Source organism: Thamnophis elegans, chromosome 7 (assembly GCF_009769535.1).
Source record: "Thamnophis elegans isolate rThaEle1 chromosome 7, rThaEle1.pri, whole genome shotgun sequence".
Classification (NCBI taxonomy): Eukaryota; Metazoa; Chordata; class Lepidosauria; order Squamata; family Colubridae; genus Thamnophis; species Thamnophis elegans.
In genome coordinates this window covers 14,608,431-14,635,790 of record NC_045547.1, presented here as the reverse complement: position 1 = coordinate 14,635,790, position 27,360 = coordinate 14,608,431, and the positions used below count along the sequence as shown (strand labels likewise).

Genomic DNA, 27,360 nt, shown 5'->3' with positions numbered 1-27,360 from the left:
AGTAACATGGCAACAGCCACATTTTGGGGATGAGCTACAATTTCCTCTTCTCTTTCCCACTAAACCTACTATTTAAAAAAAATCAAATTTGATAGAGTTGGTAGTGTTTGTTATACCCCATCTCTAGTCAGTATGCATGTATGAGAGGCTACATCTATAAACATTTGTGTTCATATACTATAGAACACTTGGTGTAATATATAGGGATTTACAAGGAAGTCTTGTTTAAATATACTTGCACTTTTCCATAGTACTCCTTATTGGGAATATTTCAGAATGAAGTGCCTCAGTATGTTCCAGTGGGATTTAACTCTTTTTTCCCTTTGTTTTTTGCCCCAAAATCAAAAATCTAGCTGTAACCACAAATTACTTTTTTAAAAATGGGGGGGGGGGGGAGGAAACTGATATTGAATAATTGTGTTCTGATACAAGCATTGTCACTGAAAGGTTGGTATAGATTTCAGCTGCAGTTTATCCTCTATCTTCATCCTCTGAAATAAACTTACATTGATTTCTACAGTAAATTACGGAGGAAATACAGATAATCCTCGACATACAACAATTCATTTAGTGACTGAAGTCACAACAGTACTAGGAAAAAGTGACGTATGATTTTTCACATTATGACTGTTGCAGCATCCCCATGGTCACATGATCAAAATTCAGACACTTGGAGAGTGACTCATATTTATGAGGGTTGCAGTGTCCTAGGATCATGTGATGACCTTTTGTGACCTGACAAAGCAAAGTCAACGCGGAAGCCAGATTCACTTAACAACTGCAATGATTCACTTAAGAACTGTGGTAAGAACAATTGTAAAATAGGGTGAAACTCACTTAACGAATGTCTCAGTAACAGATTTTGAACTCTTTATTAGTCGAGGACTACCTGTAATCTGTGTAAGTTTAAATATCAATGCATTTTGTCTGATTTCAGCCGTGTCTATTTGAACAGAAGGTAACAGACTGGACACCCGAGATACCTTCTCTTTCATTTCCAGGATGATTACTTAGAGTTATAGCTATGCTCATTCAAATGATCCAATATCTCAACCAATCAACAGTGGGATGATGCACTTTTCATAGCCAGTAAAATGCTAGCGTGCTAAGGATTAGAATTAGGGGGAATTATGAACCCTTTCAAATACTGATATAATACAATTTGATTATAGATTACCTAATTTCTGAATTTAAGCGGCAAATTCTCTTGACTCTTGGTGCTTCATAATGGACTAGACCAGTGATGGCTAATCTTTTCGGCACAGAGTACTGAAATTAGAGTATGCGCGCACAGGAACCCGGAAGAGAGTAGCTGGCTGGTGCGCTCTGAGTGTCACCTGTGGCACGTGTACCTTAAGTTCGCCATCACGGGTTCGCCATCATGCAATCACGGGTTAAGATGTGAAAACTTGTATTTGTTTTTTTTTTTTTTTTGGAACTGCAGTCATTAATTCTGTAAAAACATTACCATATCCTTTCCAGTGCTAGTGAAATGAAGACAAAGTTAAGGTATACCAGTAGGATTTCAATAGGTGTTATGTAACTGTCACTTCAAAATAGTTTGTACTTCTGCAATAGAAGTTCTACAATGTTGGACTAAATGCTGCAAACTACACTTTCTCTTTCCTGCTGCTTCCATTGGCAAATGGAAGCAGCAAAAAGTTTTGCTGCCTACTGAAATACTCGTTTCCTTCATGTGGATATACTTTTGGTTCCTGAACTACTTGCGGTGGATGTCCTGCAAGAGTTCTTGAAAGCAAAATAAGTGTCACGCTTGCTTAGTGTTTTGCACAATAAGCTGGAGCTGAGCAATTATTTTAACAAATAGAGGCTTCAGAACCTGCTAGTGCATACGTGAAGCATTTCCACATTGTGACTTTTAATCTGGCTGGAAAGCTGCCTGTCTGACCTTATTTGTACATTGATCCAGGAAAAGAGATTTGCCTGTATTGATGACTTGAAAACCTTCCCGAGAATTCATAGAGCCCTAAAATAACCCATGCTAGTTAAAAAATTAAGCCATTTGATTATTTCTTCTTGAGCTACAGTACTATTTTTACTTTGGGCTAAGTTTCATGAGGATGCACAAGCTTCTTCCTAGCATTGGACGTGTTAAGGCAGAGTAGTATTTCCTTAAGCTGTATGACCATAATTACTTCCCTGGAGCTATTTTAAGAAACACGGTGAGGAGGGCAGACATAATCACCATCTTACTGTTACAGGCTTTTACTGTATGAATTGAAAAATACTGCCTCCAGTGTTAAAAACAAGTGTTCCTACTCTTTATAAAAGATTATGTGTATTTTTGCTTGACCAATAATCTCAAGTAAAACTACGCCCTTATTTGTATTTTATTAAAGTTAAATTTTGAAGAAAAAGTGTGTGGGTTTTTATTAGCTGGAGCAAAACATACTATTTTAAAATTTTATTAGCTGTAAAAAAAAGAACAACTGTATAATGTAGTAGCCTTCCATAAATTGGTTTTTCCTCAGACATAATCCATGCTTGGATCAGAAAGCCTGCACAGTTGAAAAATCAAAGCACACAAAAAAGAGAGCCACATCTATTTAAATATTTAGAATTATGTTCATTCAAATGACCCAATGTCTCAACCAATAAACAGTGAGATGCCATTGTTCATGCCAGTACAAGCTAGAGTTTTTCAGATTACTTTTCAAACATCTATCAGTCTAAATGAGTGTCAAAAACTTTTCAAGTCAATAAAATGTAATGATGTGTAAACAATTTGACTTCCAGCTTCATTCCTAACTTTATTACAGAGACCTTCATCAAATCTTTAAAAATTGTACAATGGCTATCACTTATCCCCCCCCCCAATTAAAATCTGTATTCCAGCAATGTACAAAGCAGAAGGAATTATAAATATTATAATTGACCTTTACTGTATTGGTGTCATTTGTAAATAGGCAATTTCCTTTCCTAATATGTCTACAAAATCTGTAGTAAAGATAATCAGCCTCAGTTGAGAACACAAATGTTTTTTGGCTTGTGCATAATGCTATTAAATATGAAAAACAATACACATTTTAAGTTTTTAAGACTTTATATTATGGCAATTTTTAAATGGCAGATAAATGGATCAGAATAGCATGCATTTCTTTAAAAAAATTCACAACTATAAATCAAGCATATTCCATCAACTATTCACTTATATAACAAGTGGAAGAACAGACTGTCTAATGGTATTTTAAGGTGGTCATTAGCTTCTATTCCTGTTTTCAAGGAGAGATGCCATCAACACCATAATCCTGAGAATAAAAAAAAACCACTTTGCTTCTATAAGAGACATAAAAAATGGCCCAAGATTTCAAGTATAAAAGGAGGCCTGCCAATTCATATCTCAAATCAACTATGTAGAAAATACATGACTGTTGATAAAAAATTCAAAAAATTAAAATACCAAAATGACACGATTTTTCTTAATCTTTAAAAACTTTTTAAAAAAACAAATTGGTTCTTGCATTCAGATGTGCATCCCTTTTGTTCAGTTCTAGGAAAGAGAGAAAGATAATTAGATGCATCCACTGCAACTGTTAAATTACATTAAGAAAATGGTTCTTCAGATATTTTCTAAACTGTAGCTAACCAAGAATGTATCAAGACAAGATTGCGCATGCTGTCCCCTGTAAGATCCAATATATTGTATTGTGCTTAGATATCACACAATAGACATAGACAACCTCATTTTAGCCCAGGACACAGTGCAAGCCTAGTTTGCATAGTGTATAATTCATTGAGTTGAATTACCTGAATAAACCATGTCTAATCTGTGACCTTTGTCTGTCACTCCCTGATCTAATTGAGAGTGTATTGAATAGGTTTTGCATAAAATGTTAATTCTCAACAAATTCAGGACATGTTTTGTATCATTTAAGGATATCACTTCCAGCTACAGAATTAGCCTTTTAAAAATACAATACACAATTGGATCTGCTTTTAACAGGGATTGGAACCGCTTCTTGGCCTCAAAGAGCTCTCATGGAGTTCGCCTAATACAGGTAGTCCTTGACTTACAATCATTTGTTTAGTGATCAAAGTTATAACAGCACTGAAAAAAGTGATTTATGGCCATTGCAACATCCACATGATCAAAATGGTAAGTGGCACACATTTATGATGGTTGCAGTGACCTGGGGTCATGGATCACTTTTTGTGACCTTTTGACCAGCAAAGTGAATGGGGAAGCCAGGTTCACTTAACTGTATTACTAATTTAACTGCAGCGATTCAATTAACAACTATGCAAAGAGGTCACAAAATTCACTTAATTGCTGTCTTGCTTAACAATGGAAGTTTGGGGCTCCCAAACTTGTGATCATAAGTCGAGAACTACATGTAGAAGTGGATCGAGCCAAAACTCCCAGCCTGCCACTGTTTCCAGGCTTTCTCAACACGTTGGAGCTAAGGAACAGTTTTCCTGTTTTTTGGCTTTCTGGGTAGGAGGGCCGAGCAGGAGCTAATCCTTAGGGCTAATGGGGAAATTTCCCACACCAGCTTTTCAGCATTAGGTTATAAGACTTTAAACTTCCTTGAAAGAGGCATAAGAATCACTCTTATAAATGTATTTAAATCAGCATTTCTCAAACTTGGCAGCTTTTAAGACATGTGGCCTTATACTCTCAGAATTCCTCAATCAGCACTTTCCTCTAATTTGGAGATAAAATATAACACGAATGCAATGCTGTGATTTTAGCAATAATCACCTCAGGTGCCAAATGGTTCACATAATTGTGGAGGTTCTGGTTGATATAATTCACTGTTGTGTTGAACACCTGCTGCAGCGACGCAGGGACTACATTGGCTACTTTCTTGGCCAAAACCATTGCGGCCACTAACATGGCTTTTTCCTTTTCTATTTCCGGAGGCATTCTTGCCACGACCTTTTTCACTGCGTCAGACAGGTGCTTGGTGATCACCTACAGAAGAAGAACAAACAACTCCCTAAAATGCTGCTCTTCCAGCCCCTTGAACTCTAATCCAGTCAGATGCTAAGATTTTTCTCCTGACTGTGATAAAAACCACAACTAAAAAACATTACAAAGGAAATGTAAATTAATGGTCACTGTTAACTATTGGAGAAGCCTTATGGCTTCAATTATGTACAAAGTGTAACAACGTTCAGTTACTAATTGCAGTTACAGTATTTTTCGGAGTATTAAAATGCACCTTTTTTTCTCCCTAAAAGAGGGTGAAAATTTGGGTGTGGCAGCCACCCTTTAGCCTCTGCCTCCAAGCAATTTACCTCCTTGCAGCAAACAGAGAAAATGGGGCTTGCGGAGGCGGCAATAGGCTATGGCAATCCCTGCAGCCTGAAACAGCTGATCATTGGGAGGCCCATGCTTAAACTGAAATTGAAAGTGAAATAGGCCGTTTGCTGCAAGGTGCAAATTGCTGGGAGGCAGAGGCAGATTTTTCTTCTGATCAAGCTAAACTGAAACAGGCTGTTTACAGTTTGCTGCAAGGAGGTAAGTCAATAGCTATAAATGTCTATAGAATGTTCAAATTGTAGACTTATTTTTTAAAGACTGCTTTATTATTGTTTTAGACAACTTGACAAAATGAAGACGCTTTTTAAAATAAATGATTTGAAGAGGCCCAGTGGTATTGTATTTTCTTTTAAATAGCAGACAATAATGTATACTTCCAGAAAGCCACAACAATTTTAACAGTATCTGTAGAAGTATAGTCTGAAATGTAACACCACAAACAGTGTATATCATCTGTACTGTTTGCTGTTTGGGGCAAGTAGGCAAATTGCTGGGAGGCAGAGGCAGCTCCCCCCCCCCCCCGTTTTCCTCCCCAAAAGCTAGGTGCGTCTTATACTTCAGAGCATCTTATACTCTGAAAAATACAGTAATTATACCATTCCATCATGAATGGAGGGATGTATCCTCTTGCCTTCAGTGGCCTTTTGTGTCTTTTATCAGCTAAGGAGATACTGTATTTTAAAGATCATCCAAATTCAACTTCTATTTTAGCTGTATTCAGCAACACAACTGCCCTCCAAATCCATTTTTCAATTAAGTTGATCACAACACTGAGCGAGTTCCAATCACCTAATGCCATTTACTAGGTACATATGTGGTAACTGGAAAAAGTAGTCATGACTGACAAAAAGAAAACAACCCTCACAGACACGGGATTTATTTGCTCATTAAAGTCCTCCAGTGCTACCTTATTAACCTCTTAAGTTTCTTCTCTTTCTCACCTGACTGGACACATTTTCCATCCTGAAGTGTTCTGCCAGGTTGTCCACAAATGGGTGCTCAATCTCAGCAGCCAGTTTATCACCGATTACAGCCAACTGCACTCCTATTTTCCGGAAAATTGCCTCATCGACCACTGAATTAAAATCCATGGATGAAAAAGACAAAGAACAAATTGGCTTTCAAGCATTAAAGGACATTGTGCAACCTATAGATCATGCTAACGTTATAACACTGGATATAGGACAAGACTGTATACTGCATATGATTTCTATGTCAGAATACACACAGATGTTTTACAGCCCATCCCAGCTTTAAACCAGGCATTGGGCTGGAAGTGCACTGATGCTTTGCATTGGCTAAAGACCATGCAACATTAGCAAGTGAATTAAATTGCAGTGATGGACAACCTAATGAGAATGCTTAGATTAATTAAAGGTAAAGCTTCCCCTTGCACTTATTTGCTAGTCATTCACGACTCTAGGGGGTGGTGCTCATCTCCATTTCAAAGCTGAAGGGCCAACACTATACAAGATGTCTCCATGGTCATGTGGCCGGCATGACTAAATGCCAAAGGCTTATGGAATGCTGTCACCTTCCCACCAAAGTGATCCCTATTTTTCTACTTGCATTTTTTACGTGCTTTTGAACTGCGAGGTTGGCAGAAGCTGGACAAATAATAGGAGCTCACTCTGTTACACAGTGCTAAGGATTCAAACCACCAAACTGCTGACCTTTCTGATCAACATGTTCAGCGTCTTAGCCACTGAGCCAGCGCATCCCTTTTAGATTAATTAGATAGCTTTTAAATTCATTTTGGAGGGAGACAAAGCAATTATAGTGCCATCCCTTGGAAAAAAATTGTGTCCTCTAGTTGTGGTGAACTCTTAATTCCCACCCACAGGAGGGAATTAAGTTCATCACATTTGGAAGTCACATATTTTGGAAAGAACAAATTAGGTGGGAATTCAAGACATCTGCAGAAATACACAGGTAATCCTCGACTTACGATCATAATTGGGGACCAGAATTTCTCTTGTTGAGTTGTGCCCAATTTTATTACCTTTTTGGGCACAATTGATACGCAAATCACTACAGTTGTTTTAAAGTAAATCATGTGGTCATTCGGTGAATCAGGCTTCCCCCCATTGACTTTGCTTCTCAGAAGCCAGCTGGGAAGGTCCCAAATGGTGATTGCATGACCCTTGGATGTTGCAACCATTGTAAATACATGCTGGTTGCCAAGGACTCGAGTTTTTAACCACATAACTGTGGAGATGCTGATGTTTGTAAGCATGAAGACTGATTGTAAATCATTTTTTTCAGCGCCATTATAACTTCAAATGGTCACTAAATGAATGGTTGCATGCTGAGGACTACCCATTTTAAGGTGTAGAAGGCCACTGTACCATTGAACCAGTGTTCCAGCTCAACAGTCAATAAATTAACATCAATGCAAAAAAACTTCTGTGACCATGGATGGATGTGCACAGGGCTACTTCTCCTAGAAACTTGCTTATTTCTGCTCTTAACAAATGGCAACCTAGGCAGAATCTACAGGCAGAAGTTGGTCCACTTACCTTCAAAACACTGGCTGCTCTATAGAAATATGGTTAAAAATATGCTACCCGCTACCCACTTTAAGAGTTCAACATTTGGGTGTAGTTTGAAATTTCATGAAGTTTTGATCATTTTGGCAGAATTTCGTCATTTGAAAGAGGACACATGTTGAGTGTAACAAAGTTGCTAACCAAGTGTTAATAACAGATCCTTCATTATTCAAACAGTAGGAGACAAAGAACTTTGCTCACCCGGTGCTTGTTCACCCAGTGCTCTGTCTTCTACTCGTCCAAAATTATTGCCATCTGTCTGAAGCTCCCCATCATCATATACACTATAACACTTTGGTGCTAACAACTGTGTTTTCAAGCTACAAAGGCTGGAAGCAAAACTAACATTGGAGGAGTTTTCCAGGAAATAGTAGAGAACAATACCGGCAACTTCTATACTATCATTATAGCCACCCTGTTGGGAGAGACACAAAACATTCATTAGTTATTATTAATAACTAGGAATCTATCTGTGATAATGTTGAATTTGAACATTAATAGCTGCTCCCTCCCCCCCACTATCTCTTCAGCTAGTATTTAATTCTTCGTTTCATAGCTACTGAATGTACTCAGTCTTTGCTAATTTGCTGGCTCCTACTGGGAAGGGATGTTCCCCTGGTAGTATGACTAACACCTTGGACATTGAGAAGAAAGCAAAATTCAAAAGACAAACTCAAAAAATTCAAAAGACAAACTCATGTGATAGTAATTTTGAATCCAACCTGATTCATTGTGGCTGCTGAAACAAGGCAACAGGATTATCTTTGATTTGCAGAAGCCGTATATCATCTATCTGGAAAAGATAAATTACAAACAAAAAGTGTTGTTATGAAAATACTGATACTCACAAATTTTAAAAGGTAATAAAACCTGCTAGGTAATGGTGGTAAATCAAACTTCTCCAAATCTACCTTCAGGTCCTATAATTGGCTTTATATGAAAGCATGCTATAGTATTTACTTGGAAGGTAAGGATTCACATAAAGCATACATAGGATGTAGATTAAAAATGAGTGGATATCCAATTATACTATTGTGGCTGCCCTCTTGACTGTTTTGACTGTACCCTGAGAATATCCCAATGGCCCAAGTAGAAAGTGACTTAAAAGAACCCAACTTTTCTTTCAATCCCTCAAAGGAGAGGAAGAAGTGAAGATTAAGTGAAGGTCTCTTCCCATATCTACCCACCTTGCCTTCTAGGCTCTCTTCCAAATGTTCCATTTAAAAATGATCTATAAATATCTTCAAGAATATGATTTTAAACTGTGCCACCCTACCTGCAGAATGCTACTCTGGAAAAGCTTGTCTGGCTTTCAATGTACCTCTTAAATTTATTTGATCCAGAGGGAGAAAGACCTCTCCAAGAAGTTGCCTTTCCTTGCTCTCAAGATTATGGGCCGTAAGAGTGATTGCAAGGACTTTCCTCTCTTCTCATCCAGAATGGGCTGCTAGAACTTTGCTGTGAAAACGTCCCTGGGTTCCTTTCTCTGAGCAAGACCAAGAAAACAATTCAAAAGGCAGCTGCTTGGGAAGATGGTTCACTTTTTTGTTCAGCAGGTTCTGACCAGTTCTGGAGAACCGGTAGCGGAAATTTTGAGTAGTTTGGAGAATTGGTAAATACCACCTCTGACTGGCCCCGCCCCCATCTATTCTCTGCCTTCCAAGTCCCAGCTGATTGGGAGGGAATGGGGATTTTGCAGTATCCTTCCCCTGCCATGCCCACCAAGCCACATCCACAGAACCCCTAGTAAAACAATTTGAATCCCACCACTACAATAAAGATTTTGTTTCTGGGACAGCTGACCACAGACTGGCACTCCAGTAAGATTTTATATCATTTTGAGCCCTCTGTGTAAGACAGGAGGTCACAAGAACGTGATATAAATTTTATGGCCACAAGGAAATAGGAAACCCAGATGTGATACTTTTATGGTCAGAGGAACTTAGAAAATATTTGTCTGTGATCTCCTTCATTAGGAAAGGTCTTCCCAGCCAGGCAGAGGTGCTAAATTCCCAAGCCTTTTAAACGTTGATTAGATTTCAGCTGTTCTATTGTCTTTAAGGAAACACTTTATTTTATGAGTGGAGGTGGGTTTCTCTGACTCCAAATCAGAAGGCAGTTAAAAGTTGAGCAAATTAAAGGCTTTTTAATGTCTATCAATATAATGGTGAAGATCATTCCCTTCCTCCTCCCCCTAATTCACTTTTCACTGTGTGTCACCTAAAAGCAGTACTGATCAAACATTTTCACTAAAGTTTCAAGGGCCACATTTAAAAAAATCCTTTAAAACAGCAGCTGAGTAAATATAATAAGAATTTCCCCAGTACCAAAACCCCTGAAACAGTTCAAAGTATGCAAAGAAAGGATAACTCAACATTTGCCTGACAGATCTGCTCTCAAACCTCCAACACTGGAAGGTCTTTAAGAAGAGAATGGGCAACATTTTGTCTGAAACAAAATATAGGTATGGGGGTTCCTGCCTGAACAGAGAGGTGGATGATAAGACTTCCAAGGTCCTATCCAATTCTGTTATTCTGTTAAATTCTGTAATGAAAGATGATTCTTTTTTATTTTTGTTCAATTAAAATAAAAAAAAACTTTTCAAAAAAAGGCTAAAAGTGAATAAAATATATAAAACTACTTATCAGTATTAACATATTAATAATAATCAGAATTAATAAACGCCCATGGGTTCTCATCAGTTAAGATGCTGGGCTTGTCAGTTGGATAGCCAGCAGCCCAGGTTCAAAACCCAAGCGCCACATGACAGCATGAGCTCCTGTCCTCACCCCAGCTCCAGCAATTCGAAAGCATTCAAATTCAAATAGATAAATAAGTACCACTTTGGTGAGAAGGCAACACTACTCCGTGACATCATGCTGGCCACCTGACTGTGGAAATTTGGACAGTGCTGGATCAATGGCCTTGAAACAGAGATGAGCACTTCCCCTATAGTCAGCAAGAACAAGCAAAGTAAAATCCTCAGGGACTCCTTTACCTCCTACCTTTTATCAATATTAATTATAAAAACATTTTAAAACCCTAAAGAAGTAAAATAAATAAGAAAGAAATTTCTAGGCCAGACACCAGGAGATCACGAGTTCTGGTCCCGCCTTAGACATGAAGCCAGCTGGGTGACTTTGGGCCAGGTATTCTCACTCAGCCTTAGGAAGAAGAAAAATACAGCAAATCAGTTTTGAAAACATTACTAAGAAAACTGCAGGATCTTGCCCAGGAATCAAAACTAATTTGCATTTCCTGCATTGGATGAGGAGAGCAGATATTTCTCCTTCTGTTGTAGCCACTTTTTATGGAGGCACGATTGAGAGCATTTTAAGAATAGCAATAGCAATAGCAGTAGACTTATATACCGCTTCATAGGCCTTTCAGGCCTCTCTAAGCGGTTTACAGAGAGTCAGCATATTGCCCCCAACAATCTGGGTCCTCATTTTACCCACCTCGGAAGGATGGAAGGCTGAGTCAACCCTGAGCCGGTGAGATTTGAACCGCTGACCTGCTGATCTAGCAGTAGCCTGCAGTGCTGCATTTAACCACTGCGCCACCTTGGCTCTAGAAACTGCATCGCTGTTTGGTTTGGTGGTAGCAGTGCCTCAGATAGAAAGTCCATACAGAGAGTGGTAAGGAAAGCCAAGAAGATTATAGGAAGCTCATTTCCTGTTATTCAGGATACTGCTTCTAAGTGCTATGTGCTTAGAGCTCAAAACATTGTTATGGACCCCACACACCCATTTCATAGTTTGTTTCTGTTGCCTGCCTCTGGGAGAAGGTTTTAAAGTATCTATAGCAAGACTACTAGATTCTGGAATAGCTTTGTTCCTTATGCCATCTGTCTTGTCAACTTGTAGGATTCTTTGTATATGTAAACATCTGAACTAGACTGTGATGTTTGTATCATATATGTGTATGTATGTGGATATATGCATAATGGTTAACTTTTGAGAGCTGAATGCAATGAAATTTTATTTTAATGCTGATTAATGTACATTTAAAGTGACAATAATGACTCTTCTTTGAAAGAACAAAAATTGAAAAAAAATGGCCCTCAGACTAACATCCCTCCATAGCTTCATATTATTCCATAAAGTTACTTCTTACTGACAGAACCAAATTGTTCAGTAACTCTAACAGGCTCATCCCCAAGGGTAAGAAATCGTAGGTAATTAAATCAGAAAGGAATGTAAGGTAATTGAACAGTCGGTAAATGCACCTAACTCTGAGGATACTGAGAACCAAGGGAGATGAGTATTCCAATCCTCAAGATATGGCTTACAAACACTTCCTCTGACATGGGTTTACAAATACTTCGTTCAGCGGATTGCTTTGCATATATGGCAAATATCAGAACATAAACAGTCAGCATTTCAGAAGTTCAAATTCCACAAATACTAATTTTGAGTATAAGCATTGTGCAATATCTGTAGAATGCCAAACAAATGCCAGAAAAACCTCAATAAATATAACAGAAATAACTAGTATAAATCCAGCGCAGGATTATACGATATGCCTGTGTTTGCCAAGCATATTTCCATGCATGCATGAGATAGGCACAAATTTACGTTAAAAAATGGAAAGAAGCTAACTGAAAAAGTGGGATACGCCCACAGTATTTCATTTACAGACTTGCAAAATCTATAAGTGAAATTACTGGAGGAAACCACCATATGCAGTCAATAGTCTAAACTGTCTGAAATTCAAATAAAGCTGAAAATATGCAATTTTAAAGTGAAGAAACAAAAGCACAAATAATTGTTTAACGTAAGTAACTTGAAGGAGAAGCATTAGTCAATATTCTGCGGATTGAGATTTTCTTGAGTGAGTAAGAATGAACATCTCTCTGGAGACTGCAATTTTCTTTATGTAACTAATCTTTTCTTATGGAAAATGTGGAACTTAAATTTTGAACTCTTCAGCATTTAGTGTGTAGTTTTCTAAACAAAGTTATATTTCACAGCTTCATTTGGACCCCATTTTCAACTATGTATCTCATGTTCAGTTTATCACAGAACAAAGCAAACTAAACCAATACAGATACAGGAAATGGATGATGCATAGAATAGTTATAAAAAGCAAAACTGTAATCACCAAAGCTAGTTATTATGCCAGACAAATCCACAACATGGTTTAGCATAATGTGCAGCCTCCTTCAAAGAAACCATAATTTACAAACCATAGTGAATGGGTACATATATTAAGCTAAGCCATGGTTTGCATTACAATGATTCAACAGTTATTTCTTCTCTCCAAAGAACTATATTTCTAAGTTAGACTTTATGGAAAGTTCTCAGCTACCTCTCTAAATTATAACTTTTTTTTAAAGTAAAGCAATCACAAATTAGCACAACGTTGAAATACATTTGCTGTGTATTAGTACAGTCACACTTATTAGGAAAACAGTGCCAGAATTTTCCAAATTCACATTTTCTTTTTGAAGGAGGATTAATCAGCATAAAGGCACAATTTTAAGCTAAAGGAGTAATGTGTACATTGAAGCCAACATGTGAGAATTAGGGTTGTTTTGTGTTGATTTCATTTCATTATTTCATTTTATATTTTATTTTATATTTTATTTTTATTACTTTTGCATTTGTCCTGCTTGGTTGCAGGATCCATGTGTTCTTCTACTGCACTTACCACTAGTTCTACAGCTATTGAAGCATGATGCAAAGGGTCATTTTTACTCAACTGACAAATCCCAGAGCCAGATGCTGATTAGGACTAAGAGTAGGTCCAGGGTCATCCAACTGATTTGTATGTCAAAGGAGAACTAGAATCTGCTTCCCCCCTACTCCTAAACCAGTACCTTAACTACATCACACTGGCTCTCATATAAATGAAAATTAGGGTGATGGTTGGAGTCTAGTCATTTGGATGAAGATGCATAGAAACTGCTTGAAAGGGTTGTAAAAGATTATGAAGCAGTATATACAGTCTAGGAGCTATTCCTATCTCTTCATTAATTCTCTAAGTGAGATTGAGGGAAACAGACTGGCGGTTTTAAGTACCATATTTTTGGAGCATAAGACGCACTTCCCCCACCCTAAAAGTTGGTGAAAATTTCAGTGTGCCTTATACAGCGAATATTGCAGCGGGGGTGGTGGTGTGTGCGGCTGTTCTAGAATGGGCCACGGCAGCAGTGGCAAATGGGCTGCGGTGGCAGTGGTGAACGGGCCATGCCGAACAGGTAGCAGTGAACGGGCTGCGCCAAATGGGCCATGGTGGCGGCGAATGGGCCACGGTGAATGGGATGGGCCAGATAAATACTGGATGGATGTTGGGAGGCAGAGGCATTTTTTTCTTCTTTTCCTCCCCCCCCCCCAAAAAAAAGCTATGTGCGCCTTATAGTCTAGAGCGTCTTATACTCCGAAAAATACAGTACTTTCACATCTGGAACAGAAACATTATTTGAGAAACAATGAAAAAATATCATAGTAAACTCAGTCAAGAATATGGATATTTAGGACCAACCAAACCTACATAAAATGAGTCAGGTCTTTGAGAAGTTGACTCTGTTCCCCACACAAGCCTAAGTAAACTTCAGTACAAATCAGAGCATTTATTTACTCTGCTACAGTATCTGTATGGCGTTATTATTGTATTACAGTAAGATTGTGATTCATTCATTCTTTTTCTAGGAATTGTACACAAGTCACAACCCAAGTGACACATTACTAAAAAAAAAACCATACGTTTCTTTTTCAATTACAGTTTAACAAACAATATAATAAAGTGGTTAGAGGAACGAAACTAGAAGTGAGAGACTGGAGTTCATACCCTTGTCATGAGATTTATTGGGGTGAGTTGCCAACCTCTTCCAAAGATAAACCAGACAGAGAAAAAAGTATCACTATCTACTATCTTCTTAAAATCCTTGGAATAAGACTAGAATAAAAATGCAATAGGGCCATTTCAATTTGTAATCAATCCCCAAGAAAGAAGCCCCAGGAGCTTATAAGAAATCACTATTTCATAGAAAAGAAAACCAGTAACACTGTAACAGCTAGAACAAGGTGGCTCTCAAGCAGAAGGTACAGCATGAACTGAGAACTCTCAATTTGAATCTCCCTTAATTATCAAGTCCCAGACATCAACTGTTTTCATAGCCTCAGTCACTTTAAAAAAAACTTCTTTGTAGAAGTAACTTCACAAGGTTGTAAAAATAATGTATGATACATGAAGAAACTTAGTTCATGAATATTTACATGCTGCGGAAATGACTTCTGATTTCCTGCCAGCTTGACCATAACTGCTCTTTAGCAGCAAATGGTGGGAATAGCTTAGCTGGGCTGTGGAAGGCTAGGGACAGACCAGTCTACCTGATCTCCAGGGGCCAAAGGAAAAGCCAGTTTATCCGGCTTCCAGGGGGCTGGTCCAAGTCTGACCTACTGAACCTCCAGATGACAGTACTGAGCAACCACAAATTTGCCAGATTTCAATCCCATAGGAGCCATGGGTCTCAAATTTTTGACGCATTCTGTAATTTAGCCTATTGGAGGTACCTTAGTTCAAAATTTGCTGTCCCATAACACACTATCACTCAATTAAAAGTCATAGGTTTAGAGGTTTAGAGGTTTATTGGGATTTATATGCCGCCCTTTTCCCTGAGGGGACTCAGGGCGGCTTACAACCACAGGGGAGGGGAAGTGCAAGGTCAAAACAAACAATTAGTGAACAAAAGAAAAATGATAAAACACAACTTTCATTCAGCAATCAAACACTCGGGCGGGTGATTGGAAACCTATTCCCAGGCCTGCTGGGAGAGCCAGATCTTGAGGGCTGCGCGGAAGGTCTGGATCGTGGTGAGGGTGCGGATCTCCATGGGGAGCTCGTTCCATAGGGTCGGGGCAGCAACAGAGAAGGCTCTCCTCCGTGTGGTCGCCAGTCGGCATTGACCGGCTGATGGAATTCGGAGGAGGCCTAGTCTGTGCGATCTAATTGGTCGGTTTAGGGAGGTAATCGGCAGAAGGCGGTCTCTCAAGTACCCAGATCCACTACCATGGAGTGCTTTAAAGGTGGTCATTAGTATCCTGAAGCGCACCCGGAGACCAACAGGTAGCCAGTGCAGCTCGCGGAGGACAGGTGTAACGTGGGCGAACCGAGGTGCGCCCACTATCACTCGCGCGGCTGCATTTTGGACTAGCTGTAGTCGCCGGATGCACTTCAGGGGCAGCCCCATGTAGAGCCCATTGCAGTATTCCAGTCTGGAGATCACAAGGGCTCGAGTGACTGTTGTGAGGGCCCCCCGATCTAGGTAGGGCCGCAACTGGCGGACCAGGCGAACCTGGGCAAATGCCCCCCTGGTCACAGCTGACAGCTGGTGGTCAAAAGTCAGCTGTGGATCCAGGAGGACTCCTAAGTTGCGGACCCTATCTGAGGGGTATAAAATTTGACCCCCCAGCCTAAGCGTTGGTGTATTAGCCAAATTATTGGGGGGGAAACACAACAGCCACTCGGTTTTATCCGGGTTGAGCACCAGTTTGTTAGCACTCATCCAGTCCTTAACGGCCTCCAGACCCTGGTTCATCACGTCCACCGCTTCATTGAGTTGGCACGGGGCGGACAGATACAATTGCGTATCGTCCGCATATTGATGGTATTTTATCCCGTGCCTCCGAATGATCTCGCCCAGCGGTTTCATGTATATGTTAAATAGTAGGGGGGATAAGACCGAACCCTGGGGGACCCCACATGTTAGGGGCCTCAGGGACGATCTCTGCCCCCCGACTAACACCGACTGCGACCTGTCCGAGAGGTAGGAGGAGAACCACCGCAGAACAGTGCCTCCCACTCCCACCTCCCGCAGTCGTCGCAGAAGGATACCATGGTCGATGGTATCGAAAGCCGCTGAGAGGTCAAGGAGAACCAGGATGGACGCATAGCCTCCATCTCTGGCCCTCCAGAGATCATCGGTCAATGCGACCAAAGCGGTTTCTGTGCTGTAACCAGGTCTGAAGCCGGACTGGAAGGGGTCAAGATAGCTAGCTTCCTCCAAGGCCCGTCGAAGCTGAAAGGCCACCACCTTCTCAACAACCTTCCCGATAAAGGGAAGGTTGGAGACAGGACGAAAGTTGTTTAAGATGGCTGGATCTAACGATGGTTTCTTTAGGAGGGGTCTCACCACCGCCGTTTTGAGTACGGCGGGGAAGTGCCCCTCCCGAAGGGAGGCGGTGACAACCGCCTGGATCCAGCCATGTGTCACCTCCCTGCTGTTAGCCACCAGCCAGGAGGGACACGGGTCCAGAATACAAGTGGAGGCACTTACAGCTCGGATGGCCTTGTCCACATCCCCAGAGGCAACTTCCTGGAACTCAACCCAGAGTTGATGTGGCAGATGATCCTCCTGTGTCTCAGCTGGATCTACTGCGGTGGAGTCCAAGTCCGATCGAAACCGAGCTACTTTGTCCGCCAAGAATTGAGCATAATCCTCAGCCCTACCCTGCAAGGGGTCTCCCGCATCCCTCCTATTAAGGAGGGAGCGGGTTATCCTGAACAGGGCGGCTGGGCGTGACTCGGCGGACGCAACCAAGGAAGAAATATATGATCTTTTTGCAGTTCTTAATGCTCGAACATAGTCCTTGGTGCAGGTGGTTAAGAGTGCTCGGTTTGCCTCGGACTTATCCGACCTCCACTGGTGCTCTAGGCATCTCCTCCGGCGTTTCTTCTCCCGGAGTTCCTCGGTGAACCAGGGAACTCTCCGGGATCCACTGACCCGGAGGGGCCGTAGTGGCGCAATCCGGTCGAGAGACTCCGACGCCGCCGAGTACCAGGCGGCAGCCAGAGTCTCCGCCGAACTGTGGGCGAGGGTATCAGGAATAACCCCAAGCTCCGTCTGGAACCTCTGAGGGTCCATAAGTCGCCTGGGGCGGAACCACCTGGTCGGTTCCTCCTCCCTACGGTGGGGGTTTGGCCTCCGGAAGTCGAGCCTCAGTAGGCATGAGACTTGGAAATATATAGATTGCTTGTTGCCTTTCTTGGTCCTTTTCCTGCTTTTAATTATGAGAACTTGCTGGGGTTTTTTTTTTATAGTGCTATCATTACTGTTGCTGCAATTATTAACTGTTGGTTGGCTTAAATGGTTTTTAAAAATAAAGCAGTAAGTCAAGCAAAATGTATTAATGAAACTTTAATATTTATTTTATACTCCAAAACTTAAATTACCACCATAATCTGCTGTCATCCAATTTTGCCATTTTTTTTGCAGACATTATTTTCTAAGCAATTCTAAATATTGCGAATCATATAGGACAGATATTAAGCTAGGCCACATAAGTGAAACAACAGTCACCATACTGTCACCATAATCGTCATCATAATCAGAAACTCCATGGCATGACTCAGGTAGCAAAGACCAGGTTTATTAAGTAAACAAACTGTCAGAATTATGCTAAGATTCAATTTCTAAGTACCAGGAAAACTATTCCTGGAAATAAAACTGAATGTGGCTAAGAGAGCTAGATGGTCTTAGTACAGCTATCTTACAAAGAGTTCTTTTTAAAACTCTACGCAAAATTTATTATTTTAGTTCCTTAAATCTTAAGCAAGACTGGGGAATTTTGGCTCAGCAAATTTTACTGAATTAAATCTGCCACAGCCACAGGAAATCACTGTGGTAGATAAAAACTGCAGCTAAACCACAATTGTTGTCTTAAATCATTGCTTCTTTGGAGTTTTGATGACTATCTATTAAAATAGAAAAAGCCAAAATAGCAAAGGGTTAATAAGTCAATAAAATAATACAATAATAAAACCAAACAGAATTAAGGGACAAGTTATTTTTAAAATAATTATAAATTTTATTAAAGGTTTATTCAGAAATAGTTACAGGACACTGTATTTTATTATTGTGTTCCTTAATGACAAATTCTGGTCCCAGTTGCCATTGTTTCATGAAGAATGCCTATACTGGTTTTTACCCCAACTTTTTCACATGTAATTCAAGACAACAACTAATACTCCTGTCTCTGTGAGGTGGGTTGTACTGAAAAAGAGAGACTGACCGGTGGTCCATAGAAAAATATTTGCATTTTTTATATTGCACTATTTATCTTTTTGAAAAATTCATATTAGTGGTCCGCGGGATTTAAAATTATGAATTTAGTGGTCCCTGAGGTCTGAAAGGTTGGTGACCCCTTGTAATGAAGTACTGGAACTCAGTCATCCAGCTTCTAGGACAGCATCTTAATCACTGCATCAAAAAATAGTGTATACTGTTTTTATTCAAAGGGGAAAAACAATTTTCAATTATTTTAAGCAGTAAGCACTTCTACAACTACAATTAAACACTGAGATAAGTTCAACCATTAAAATCTTTTCTTTTGCAAAAGATATAATTACCAATATTTTTACTTTAGCTAGTTAGATGCCGAGAAATTTGTATACAAATTTTGACTGTTTTGTTGAAAGACAGCAATGCCAAATCTCCCAGTTGCAATTGTTAAATGATTGCTTGGGTCATTAAGTAAAATGAGACAGATGCCTGCTGAAGGAGGGCAATCAGCTCCCCTCTGTGTGTGGAAGGGAACTTTTGTGGGAGATGAAATGGTGATCCCGAACAGAGGCTGACATTGAGTTTCATTTCTGCAGCCTGACAAAAGCATCTCCCTCCCCCAGTTTATGGAAGGGAGGGGGGATTCTTCAGAAGGCAGGAGAAGCTTGCAACATTCCCTGCTGGCTTCTCCATTGACTTCCTGGGGAAGACAGGAGAAAAAGATTGCAAATGAAAATCACATGATTGTGGGGGCAACCCAAATCCCAGTCATACACTATATTGCCAAAAGTATTCGCTCACAACTGAGTCTGATTATTTGGATGGGTGAGCGAATACTTTTGGCAATATAGTGTATGACTGCGCAGAACAAGGGGAGTTAGTGCAACACTTTATAGTGGCCAGAATGCTTTAGAGAGACTTTCTGAGCTTCACAGCTTCAAATGGTCTTTAAAAGTCGTAAGTCAAAATCATAACTCAAGGACTATCTGTAGTGGTTAAAAGGCATCAGGCTAGAAACTAGGAGACTGAGTTCTAGTCCTGCCTAGGCATGAAGTCAGGTGAGTGACCTCAGGCCAGTCACTTCCTCTCAGCCCTGGGAAGGAGGCAATGGCAAACCACTTCTGAAAATCCTTGCCAACCGCCCGCCCTCCCCCCCCAAAAAAAATTGTTCAGGCAGTTGCCAAGAGTCAGGGTTGTCTTGAAGATGCATGTGTACATACACACAGACACAAAATGTTGCCAGTTGCTACTTTTCAAAAAACAGTAATTCCAAAAGCAAAATAGGTGACAAATCACCATTCAAAATACTGAACGGCCGTTATAAATTAAAATAACCAATTTCGTTGTATTTATTTTGTATAATGACAATAAAGACTATACTACTACTATAAAATACTACCAAACAAAATGCCCATATCAGCCACCTACAATTTGTTTGATATGACCATACTTAGCATCCAAATTAATTCCAAAAAAACTAATAAAATGCATTAATATTATGTATGCCAACTCCCAGCAACCAAGAAGCATATTGTTTTGAGATGCAAATAAACAGGTAAAACATATTTTTATAATTATTCATCTAAATTTTACAGGGACAGGATTTTAAGTCATACAGACCTATCACCCACATGTATTTTAAAACTCTCCACTGAAACAAAATAAGACATTGCCTCACTGATACCTATTTAACAGAATATTTAACCAATTTCATTGTATTTAATTTGTACAATGACAATAAAGGCTATATAGAATATCTTTGCTACAGCTATAAGCAAAGAAAGGATCAGGAAAAAAGGCCCATGAGGCTGAGCAAAGCACTGGAATTCTCTATTCCTCCCCTCAAATCTAGCTTGATCCTCAATGGGAAAAGCAGATATCAAGAACAGTTAGACAAAGCAAGATTTGGAGTCAAGCAAGATTGAATTAGAAAATAGACCGAGTACTTGTTTTTTACATTAATTTATATCTAAGGTAGGTTTACAATCACATCTGTATGGGAATGTACAGAACCTTATTTTGGAAACACAATTATGGTCTGAACAATGTTTAGCTCATCTAGTCTTGTACAAATTATGATTACATGCGTAAACCCATTTCCTTCTACACTTTGATTACAAAAAATGAGAGATATGTTCCTACTTATTAAGGCTGCACAGTGAGGATCCTTCCTCAAAGCAAGTACAGACACAGCTACTTTAATGAGTTTTGGAAAATGTGACTTTTGTGCTTTTGTACACTCGTCTCTTCTGCAAATCAATCCTGAAGCATTGCACAACCTAGTAGATTTAAAAAAAAACTTTTCTGGGCTATCCATCATTCAGTCAGGCTTTATGAAATATACTACACCTTTCTGTCAGCCTGGGTGCCCCAAGATCAGCAGAAAGCCAGTGGACTTCATGAGTCCCACAATGCTTGTCCTAAAACTGAAAAGATGGCAGGGCAATTCTTCTTAGATGACACACTTACAAGGCCAGAGAAATTAAGTTTCAAAAAAACTCACAGCCTCGTGCAAGGTGCCAGTTAAACCCATCATGTTTAAGTCCCAGCTAGCCATCCTTTGCAAGACAAGTAATCAGTAGCTGGAAACACACCTCATCCAAAACCATGGTTTACGAAGCACATCACACCCTAGAATGTTACCTAGTTCATGAAACGTCTGCAAGAAAACAAGGAAGCTTATCAATAGTTAGATAGTAGAAGCAAAATTCAATTAATTAAAAGGTTCAGAGAATGATTAATCAACTAATGAAAAATTAATATGAATAATAATCAATGTTACTATACTTATGATTATTACTGCTTCCAACACACAGTTCATGTAGATATTAAGCTTATTTTCTTCTACTGTAATTTCAAGAAAATGTATAGTTATATTTGAAAACGATACCTGGAAAATACAATGTACTTTATAGGGAAATGCAGATTTATATACAACAAAAAGAAAAAGATAGAACGAAAGAGAAGTAGAGAGGTGAAGGGAGGGGGAAGTGGGGTGAAGTGGAGGAGGAGGGAAGAAAGGCAGAGGGAAGAGGAGAAGGAAGGAGACAGAAGGAGAAGGAAGCAGAGAGGAGAAAGGAGAGAGGGAAGTGGAGGGGAGAAGAAAGGGAAGGAGATGGAAGTGGAGAAGAAGAGGGAATTAGGTAGGGGAGAAGGAGCGAAGTAGAGGGAAGAAGGGAATGGAGGGAAGGAGAACGAGAGGGAAAGAGATGGACTGTCTTGTACAATTGAAAATGTGATGTATTATAAAGGAGAGAAGAGAAGGGAAAAAGGTCGAGGGAAGAGGAGAAGGAAAGAGACAGAAGGGCAGGGAAGCAGAGAGGGGAAAGGAGAGAAGGAAGTGGAGAGCAGGAATAGAAGAAAGAGAAGGAGAGGGGAATAGAGAAGAGAGAGGAGAGTGGAGGGAAGGAGACAAAAGGGAGGAGAGGGAAGGGGAGGAGGAGAAAGAAGGAGGGTGAGGGAAGAAGAAAGAAATGGAAAGAAATGGACTGTCCTTGTAAAATTGAAAATGTGATGTATTATAAAGAAAAACGTATAATAAAAACATTTAAAAGAACAAAAAAGAAACCAAGCAGATCGGAGAGCACCAAGGACCCACCCACCCCCAACTTCAACCCTGAACTACAAAATATTCTCCTTTATTGGTGACATCACACTCTCCCGATCCCCACCCCCCCTGCACCGCTGGTACGGGAGTCTTGACGGAAACCAGGCGGTCAATGAGGCGGTGGACCAAAGGAGGCACCCAGTTGCCAGGCAGGTTTCACCCCGTCAGGAGCCCAACCAGACGCTCCCCCCCCACCTCCCACGGGCTCCGAGGGGCCGGGCAGGGAGAAAAAACGGCACGAACGTCGCAAGAAGGGAGGCCATTCGGCCACTTCTTGACCTCTGAGATCCTGGGAGCCCCCCTCCCCTCCTCCCCCCCAGCTGCTAAAAGGGCGGGAACCCTTGTCAAGCTTTGCCCAGGTACGGCCGGAGCATCCCCGCTCCTCCTAGGCGGGGAGAGGCGAGGCGCCGCCTTTTGTTTCCCCTGTAGCCCGCGAGATCCTTTCCCTCCAAAGCCCCATCGCTGCCCGGGGGGAAATGGGGGCCATCGGTTGACTCGCCTCAAAATCCCCCCCCCCCACTCAAAAAAAAAAAAAAAGCCCTCCGCCCGCTCACCCCCTCCGGCGCGCGCCAGGAGAAGGGCGCCTCGGGCTGTTTGCACACGCGCACTCGGCGGCTTCCCTCGCGCGCTCGGTACCTACCCAACAGGCAGCCGCCTTCGCTGGCTGGGAGCGGGAGGGGGGCGTCAGAAGCGCGCGCAAAGAGGGAGAGAGAGAGAGAGAGAGAGAGCGCGAGAGAGCGAAGGCGGCTTCCGAAGCTATTACCGCACACGCAGGGAGGTCGCTCAGTGTGCAGCGGTGCCGCTCCAGCCTCCTCCTCTTCTCCGCCCCAAGCTCTGGATTTGACGCCGCGGGCCTTGACTTCACTTCCTCTGAGTCCCGCTAGGCTGAGCAAAGGCGCCTTTAAAAGCGACAAGACCTTGCTCCTCCCCTTGGGCAGGCTCTCCGGTGGGTGGGGCTGAGGATCGGGGTCGGGGGTTGAGCGGCTCTTAGGGGGTGATGATGCAATGATCTAAAAATACACACACACACACACACACACACACACACACACACACACGTGTGTGTTACAAAGATCTTACTTTCGGAATTCGTTTATCCTGCTGACCCCAGGGATGCCTTGCAAAAACAAAATCCAGGTGTTGCACAAAATGAAACATGGGGAGAAAGAGAGGAAGGGGATTAGGACCCGAGGGAAAAGGTGGAGGTGCAGAGAGGGGTACCAAACAAAGGTCTGGATACCACTCCCGGAAAGAAGAATTGGCATGCAGCGGGTTACTACAGCACAAAGAAGCAGTTCCCTCAATGTCCACACACCTTTCAGCAGCAACAGATAAAGGAAAGGCAGGGATGCCTTCTTCTTCCCCGATCTCAGCACAAACCCTCAACATGTATAATAAAGAGTCCCCTTCCGGGAAAAGGACGGCATATAAATGTAATAAATCCAATCTAAATCCAATGTGTAGTAGGGCAATGAATATTAAGCAATGATTTATAAATTACAAAGCTTAAGTCAGAATGGAGCTGGAAAGAACCTTGGAGGTCCTAGTCCAACTCCCTGCTCAAGCAGGAGATCCTATACCTGTGATGGCTAACCTTCGGGTGCCAAAAATGTGAGCACACGATAGGGCATGCATGTGCCAGCACCCCTAATGCAAAGCACACACCCCACATGCGCATGCGTGCACAGCCCCCCACATCTCCCCACACATATGCGCCACACTGCTCGACTCCAAGCTGAGCTTGGTATTTCCTCCTGGGGGCCAGAGGAAGGTGAAAATGGCATCCCCTTGGCACTCCTGAAGGCCAAAAATCAACTGGCTGGCGCGCACATACACACTAGGTTTGACGGCTCACTTCCGGGCAGATATGGCTCCACGTGCCACTTATGGCATGTGTGCCATAGGTTCTCCATCACGGTCCTATACAATTTGAGAGAGGTGACTGTCCAGTCTTTTCTTTTAAAAAAACCCAGTGATGAAGCACCTACAACTTCTGAAGGGAAGCTGTTCCACTGGTTAACTGTTCTCACTATTAGGAAGTTTCTCCTTAATTCAAGGTTTCTTATCTCCTTGATTAGTTTCCATCCATTGTTTCTTGTCTTGCCTTCTGATGCTTTGGAAAATAAGTTGCCCCCTTCTTCTTTATGGCAGCCCCTCAAATATTGGAAAAAAATGCTTCTGCAGATTAAGAGAGAGCCTCTGTGCATGTGCTTGGTGTTTTGTACCCAAGCGCAGAGAATTCAACAGTTTAGCTTTGAGCAACTGTATTCTGGAGGGTTAAAACCACATCTGGACACTGAATGTCTCTGAGCTGTCTAGGCGAGAAAATAAATCTAGCAAACAAATGGAGGCTGCACCCTTCCCCCTATCTCATTTAGTTATGACCAGGGTCAAACCTAATTCATCTCTTTGCCTAATCCCATCAGGGTCAAATTGAGCCCCTGCTCCAGACACCCCCCCCACTGCAATTCATTAAAACTGAAGAATAGAAGGCTCTTCACCAGCTCACAGTGCAGCCCAAAGGTAGCCTTACAAAGGAATTGCATTGTAGAGCAGTGTTTATCAGCCTCAATGCTTTTAAGATGTGTGAACTCCAACTTTCAGAATTCTAGGAGTTGAAGTCCACATACTGTCTCTTCAACTTGCAAAGGTTGAAAACACTCCACTTGAAGAAGAAACCCCAACCATCCATCCTGTATCAGCTGACAAGTTCCACCTTTCAGCTTCTTCACAGTGGACTTCCCCGGTTTTTCTGCTCTCTCGAAAGGACCATTTTGCCTAACTCCAGCTGCATCGACTTGTCTGACTTCCCCAAACTGACCAACGAATCTGATTACTATAATTTTCCACCTTCTAGCCTACAAAAAAAAAAACCTTTGCTTTTCCATTGTTCAGGACCCCTCTTTCTTGTAAAGCAGGCAGCCAATTATAAACATAAACTGTTGTAAACATATTGCAATAAACATAGTTCTTTTCAATGTTGTGCTTCAGATTGAATTCTCAAATAAATGTCCATTTGAACATTTATTTGCTGTATAAGACCCTGAAAGTGCGGAGGGTATCTGTTAATAAATTCAACCCCTTCCCTACTGACATACAGTATGCTGTATGCTAAGCTGCAGACACCATTATTAAGCCACTGGTGAAGGCGACTTACAGATGTACCTCAATGGGGTCTTTGAAAATGGAAAAGAATGAAGTAGAAACAGAGAAATTTGGAGGAAAGGATCATGGCTTTCTTTATATTAACATATAATGATTGTCTGAGCCTGTTTGTAGTGGTTAAGGCATCAGGCTAGAATCCAGGAGAGCCTGACTTCTGGCCCCACCTTGGCCACAAGGCTGGCTGGGTCACCTTGGACCTAGACCACTCTCTCTTAGACTACAAAACAGGAAATGACAAACCACTTCTGAACTCCTACCAAGAAAACCGCAGAGACTAAGAAAACTACTCACAAACACACAAAAACATGACCAGCGTTATTTTAAATCTGTTAGTCTTACATGTCCCATATCAGGCATAATATTGGTTTGTATATGGTTCTAAGTCACAAGGATTGGGTTCAAGTGCAATACTTCCAGATCCAATGAAGTGGATAGGATGTTCTATGGTATGAAGTGTCCCGCTTGGGCTTCTGAGGCAGCAAGAGGTGCTTTTTTGAAGGAGGTTAATTGCCTCTCCTCCTTAGATCAAGAGGTGACAATGCTTCCTCTTTTGAAGTGGCCATATCTGTATCCAGCCATATTAGTATAGTATAGTATAGTATAGTATAGTATAGTATAGTATAGTATAGTATAGTATAGTATAGTATAGTATAGTATAGTATAGTATAGTATAGTATAGAAGTTTATTTGTATGCCGCCCTTTTCCCTGGGGGGACTCAGGGCGGCTCACAACCCAAAAGGGAGGGGGAGACAAACTTTTAACATAAAGACAATACATAATTAAATACACAACATTCATACCATTCGGGCGGGTTACAGTCTTAGCCCCAGGCCTGACGGGATAGCCAGATTCTGAGGGCTGTGCAGGAGGTCTGGAGGGTGGTGAGGGTACGAATCTCCACGGGGAGATCGTTCCATAGGGTCGGAGCTACCACCGAGAAGGCTCTCCTCCGCGTAGTTGCCAGTCGGCATTGACCGGCAGATGGAACTCGGAGGAGGCCTAATCGATGAGATCTAATAGGTCGCGTGGAGGTAATTGGCAGTAGGCGGTCTCTCAAGTACCCAGATCCACTACCATGTAGGGCTTTATGGGTGACAAGTAGCACCTTGAAGCGTACCCGGAGATCGACAGGTAGCCAGTGCAGCTCGCGGAGGATAGGTGTTATGTGGGTGAAGCGAGGTGCACCCACAATCGCTTGCACGGCCGCATTCTGGACTAGCTGAAGTCGCCGAATACTCTTCAAGGGCAGCCCCATATTGTACATTTGCCACATCATCTCCAAGCTTCCCTTTTCTAGAGAAGAGTTTTGAGAAGATGATGATAATGATAATGAATTACAGAAAATCCTAAATGTAGTAATTACCTAGATCCCTTTTAGTCAGAATTCAGGCCTGAAAATGGCAATAGAAACAGCCATTGGGCCCTGTTAGTTTATCTCTGTAGAACTTGGATGTGGGAAACATGCTCTTCCTTATCCTAATGAGCCCATCACCAGCATAGCTTCATTCTAGACTACTTGCAAAGGTCAAGAGTCAGATATATAATTTTGCCTGAATACAGGGCCTATGGTGGCAAGGAGCACTTGAACCCATACAGTAATTGTCCCAAGGTGGAGGGCTGTAGAGGGATTGGTCCTTTCTCCTGTGTTATTCAGTATCTGTAAGAAATCATTAGGGGAATCATCTGTCAGTTTGAGGCATCATTGATATGCTGATCATACACAATTAGTATCAGAGGTGGTATTCA

The 27,360-nt window shown here is 41.4% G+C and overlaps 1 protein-coding gene across 6 annotated transcripts; it reads right to left on the bottom strand.

The window, feature by feature from the left end:
• Window positions 1-1,418: 1,418 nt before the first annotated feature.
• On the bottom strand, window positions 1,419-23,331 carry BID (BH3 interacting domain death agonist). Of its 6 annotated transcripts, none has more exons than XM_032221455.1 (7): window positions 23,089-23,331; window positions 10,677-10,785; window positions 8,559-8,629; window positions 8,038-8,251; window positions 6,229-6,362; window positions 4,724-4,936; window positions 1,419-3,511 (listed from the first exon to the last, which is right to left on the bottom strand). In XM_032221455.1, exons 3-7 carry the CDS (start codon window positions 8,565-8,567, stop codon window positions 3,506-3,508), a joined length of 576 nt encoding a protein of 191 aa, XP_032077346.1. In that variant the 5' UTR covers window positions 8,568-8,629; window positions 10,677-10,785; window positions 23,089-23,331; the 3' UTR covers window positions 1,419-3,505. The 6 variants fall into 6 exon arrangements, with proteins under 6 accessions (XP_032077346.1, XP_032077348.1, XP_032077345.1 ...); XM_032221457.1 differs by having other exon boundaries at window positions 23,212-23,326; XM_032221454.1 differs by lacking the exon at window positions 10,677-10,785.
• Between the last annotated feature and the right edge of the window lie 4,029 nt (window positions 23,332-27,360).

Coding starts and splice junctions, on each gene's coding strand:
- BID (XM_032221455.1), bottom strand. Junction 6,363..8,037: donor ACTGGGTGAACAAGCACCGG/GTGAGCAAAGTT, acceptor ATTTTAATTCAG/TGGTCGATGAGGCAATTTTC. Junction 4,937..6,228: donor TGGAAAATGTGTCCAGTCAG/GTGAGAAAGAGA, acceptor CTTCTTCTGTAG/GTGATCACCAAGCACCTGTC.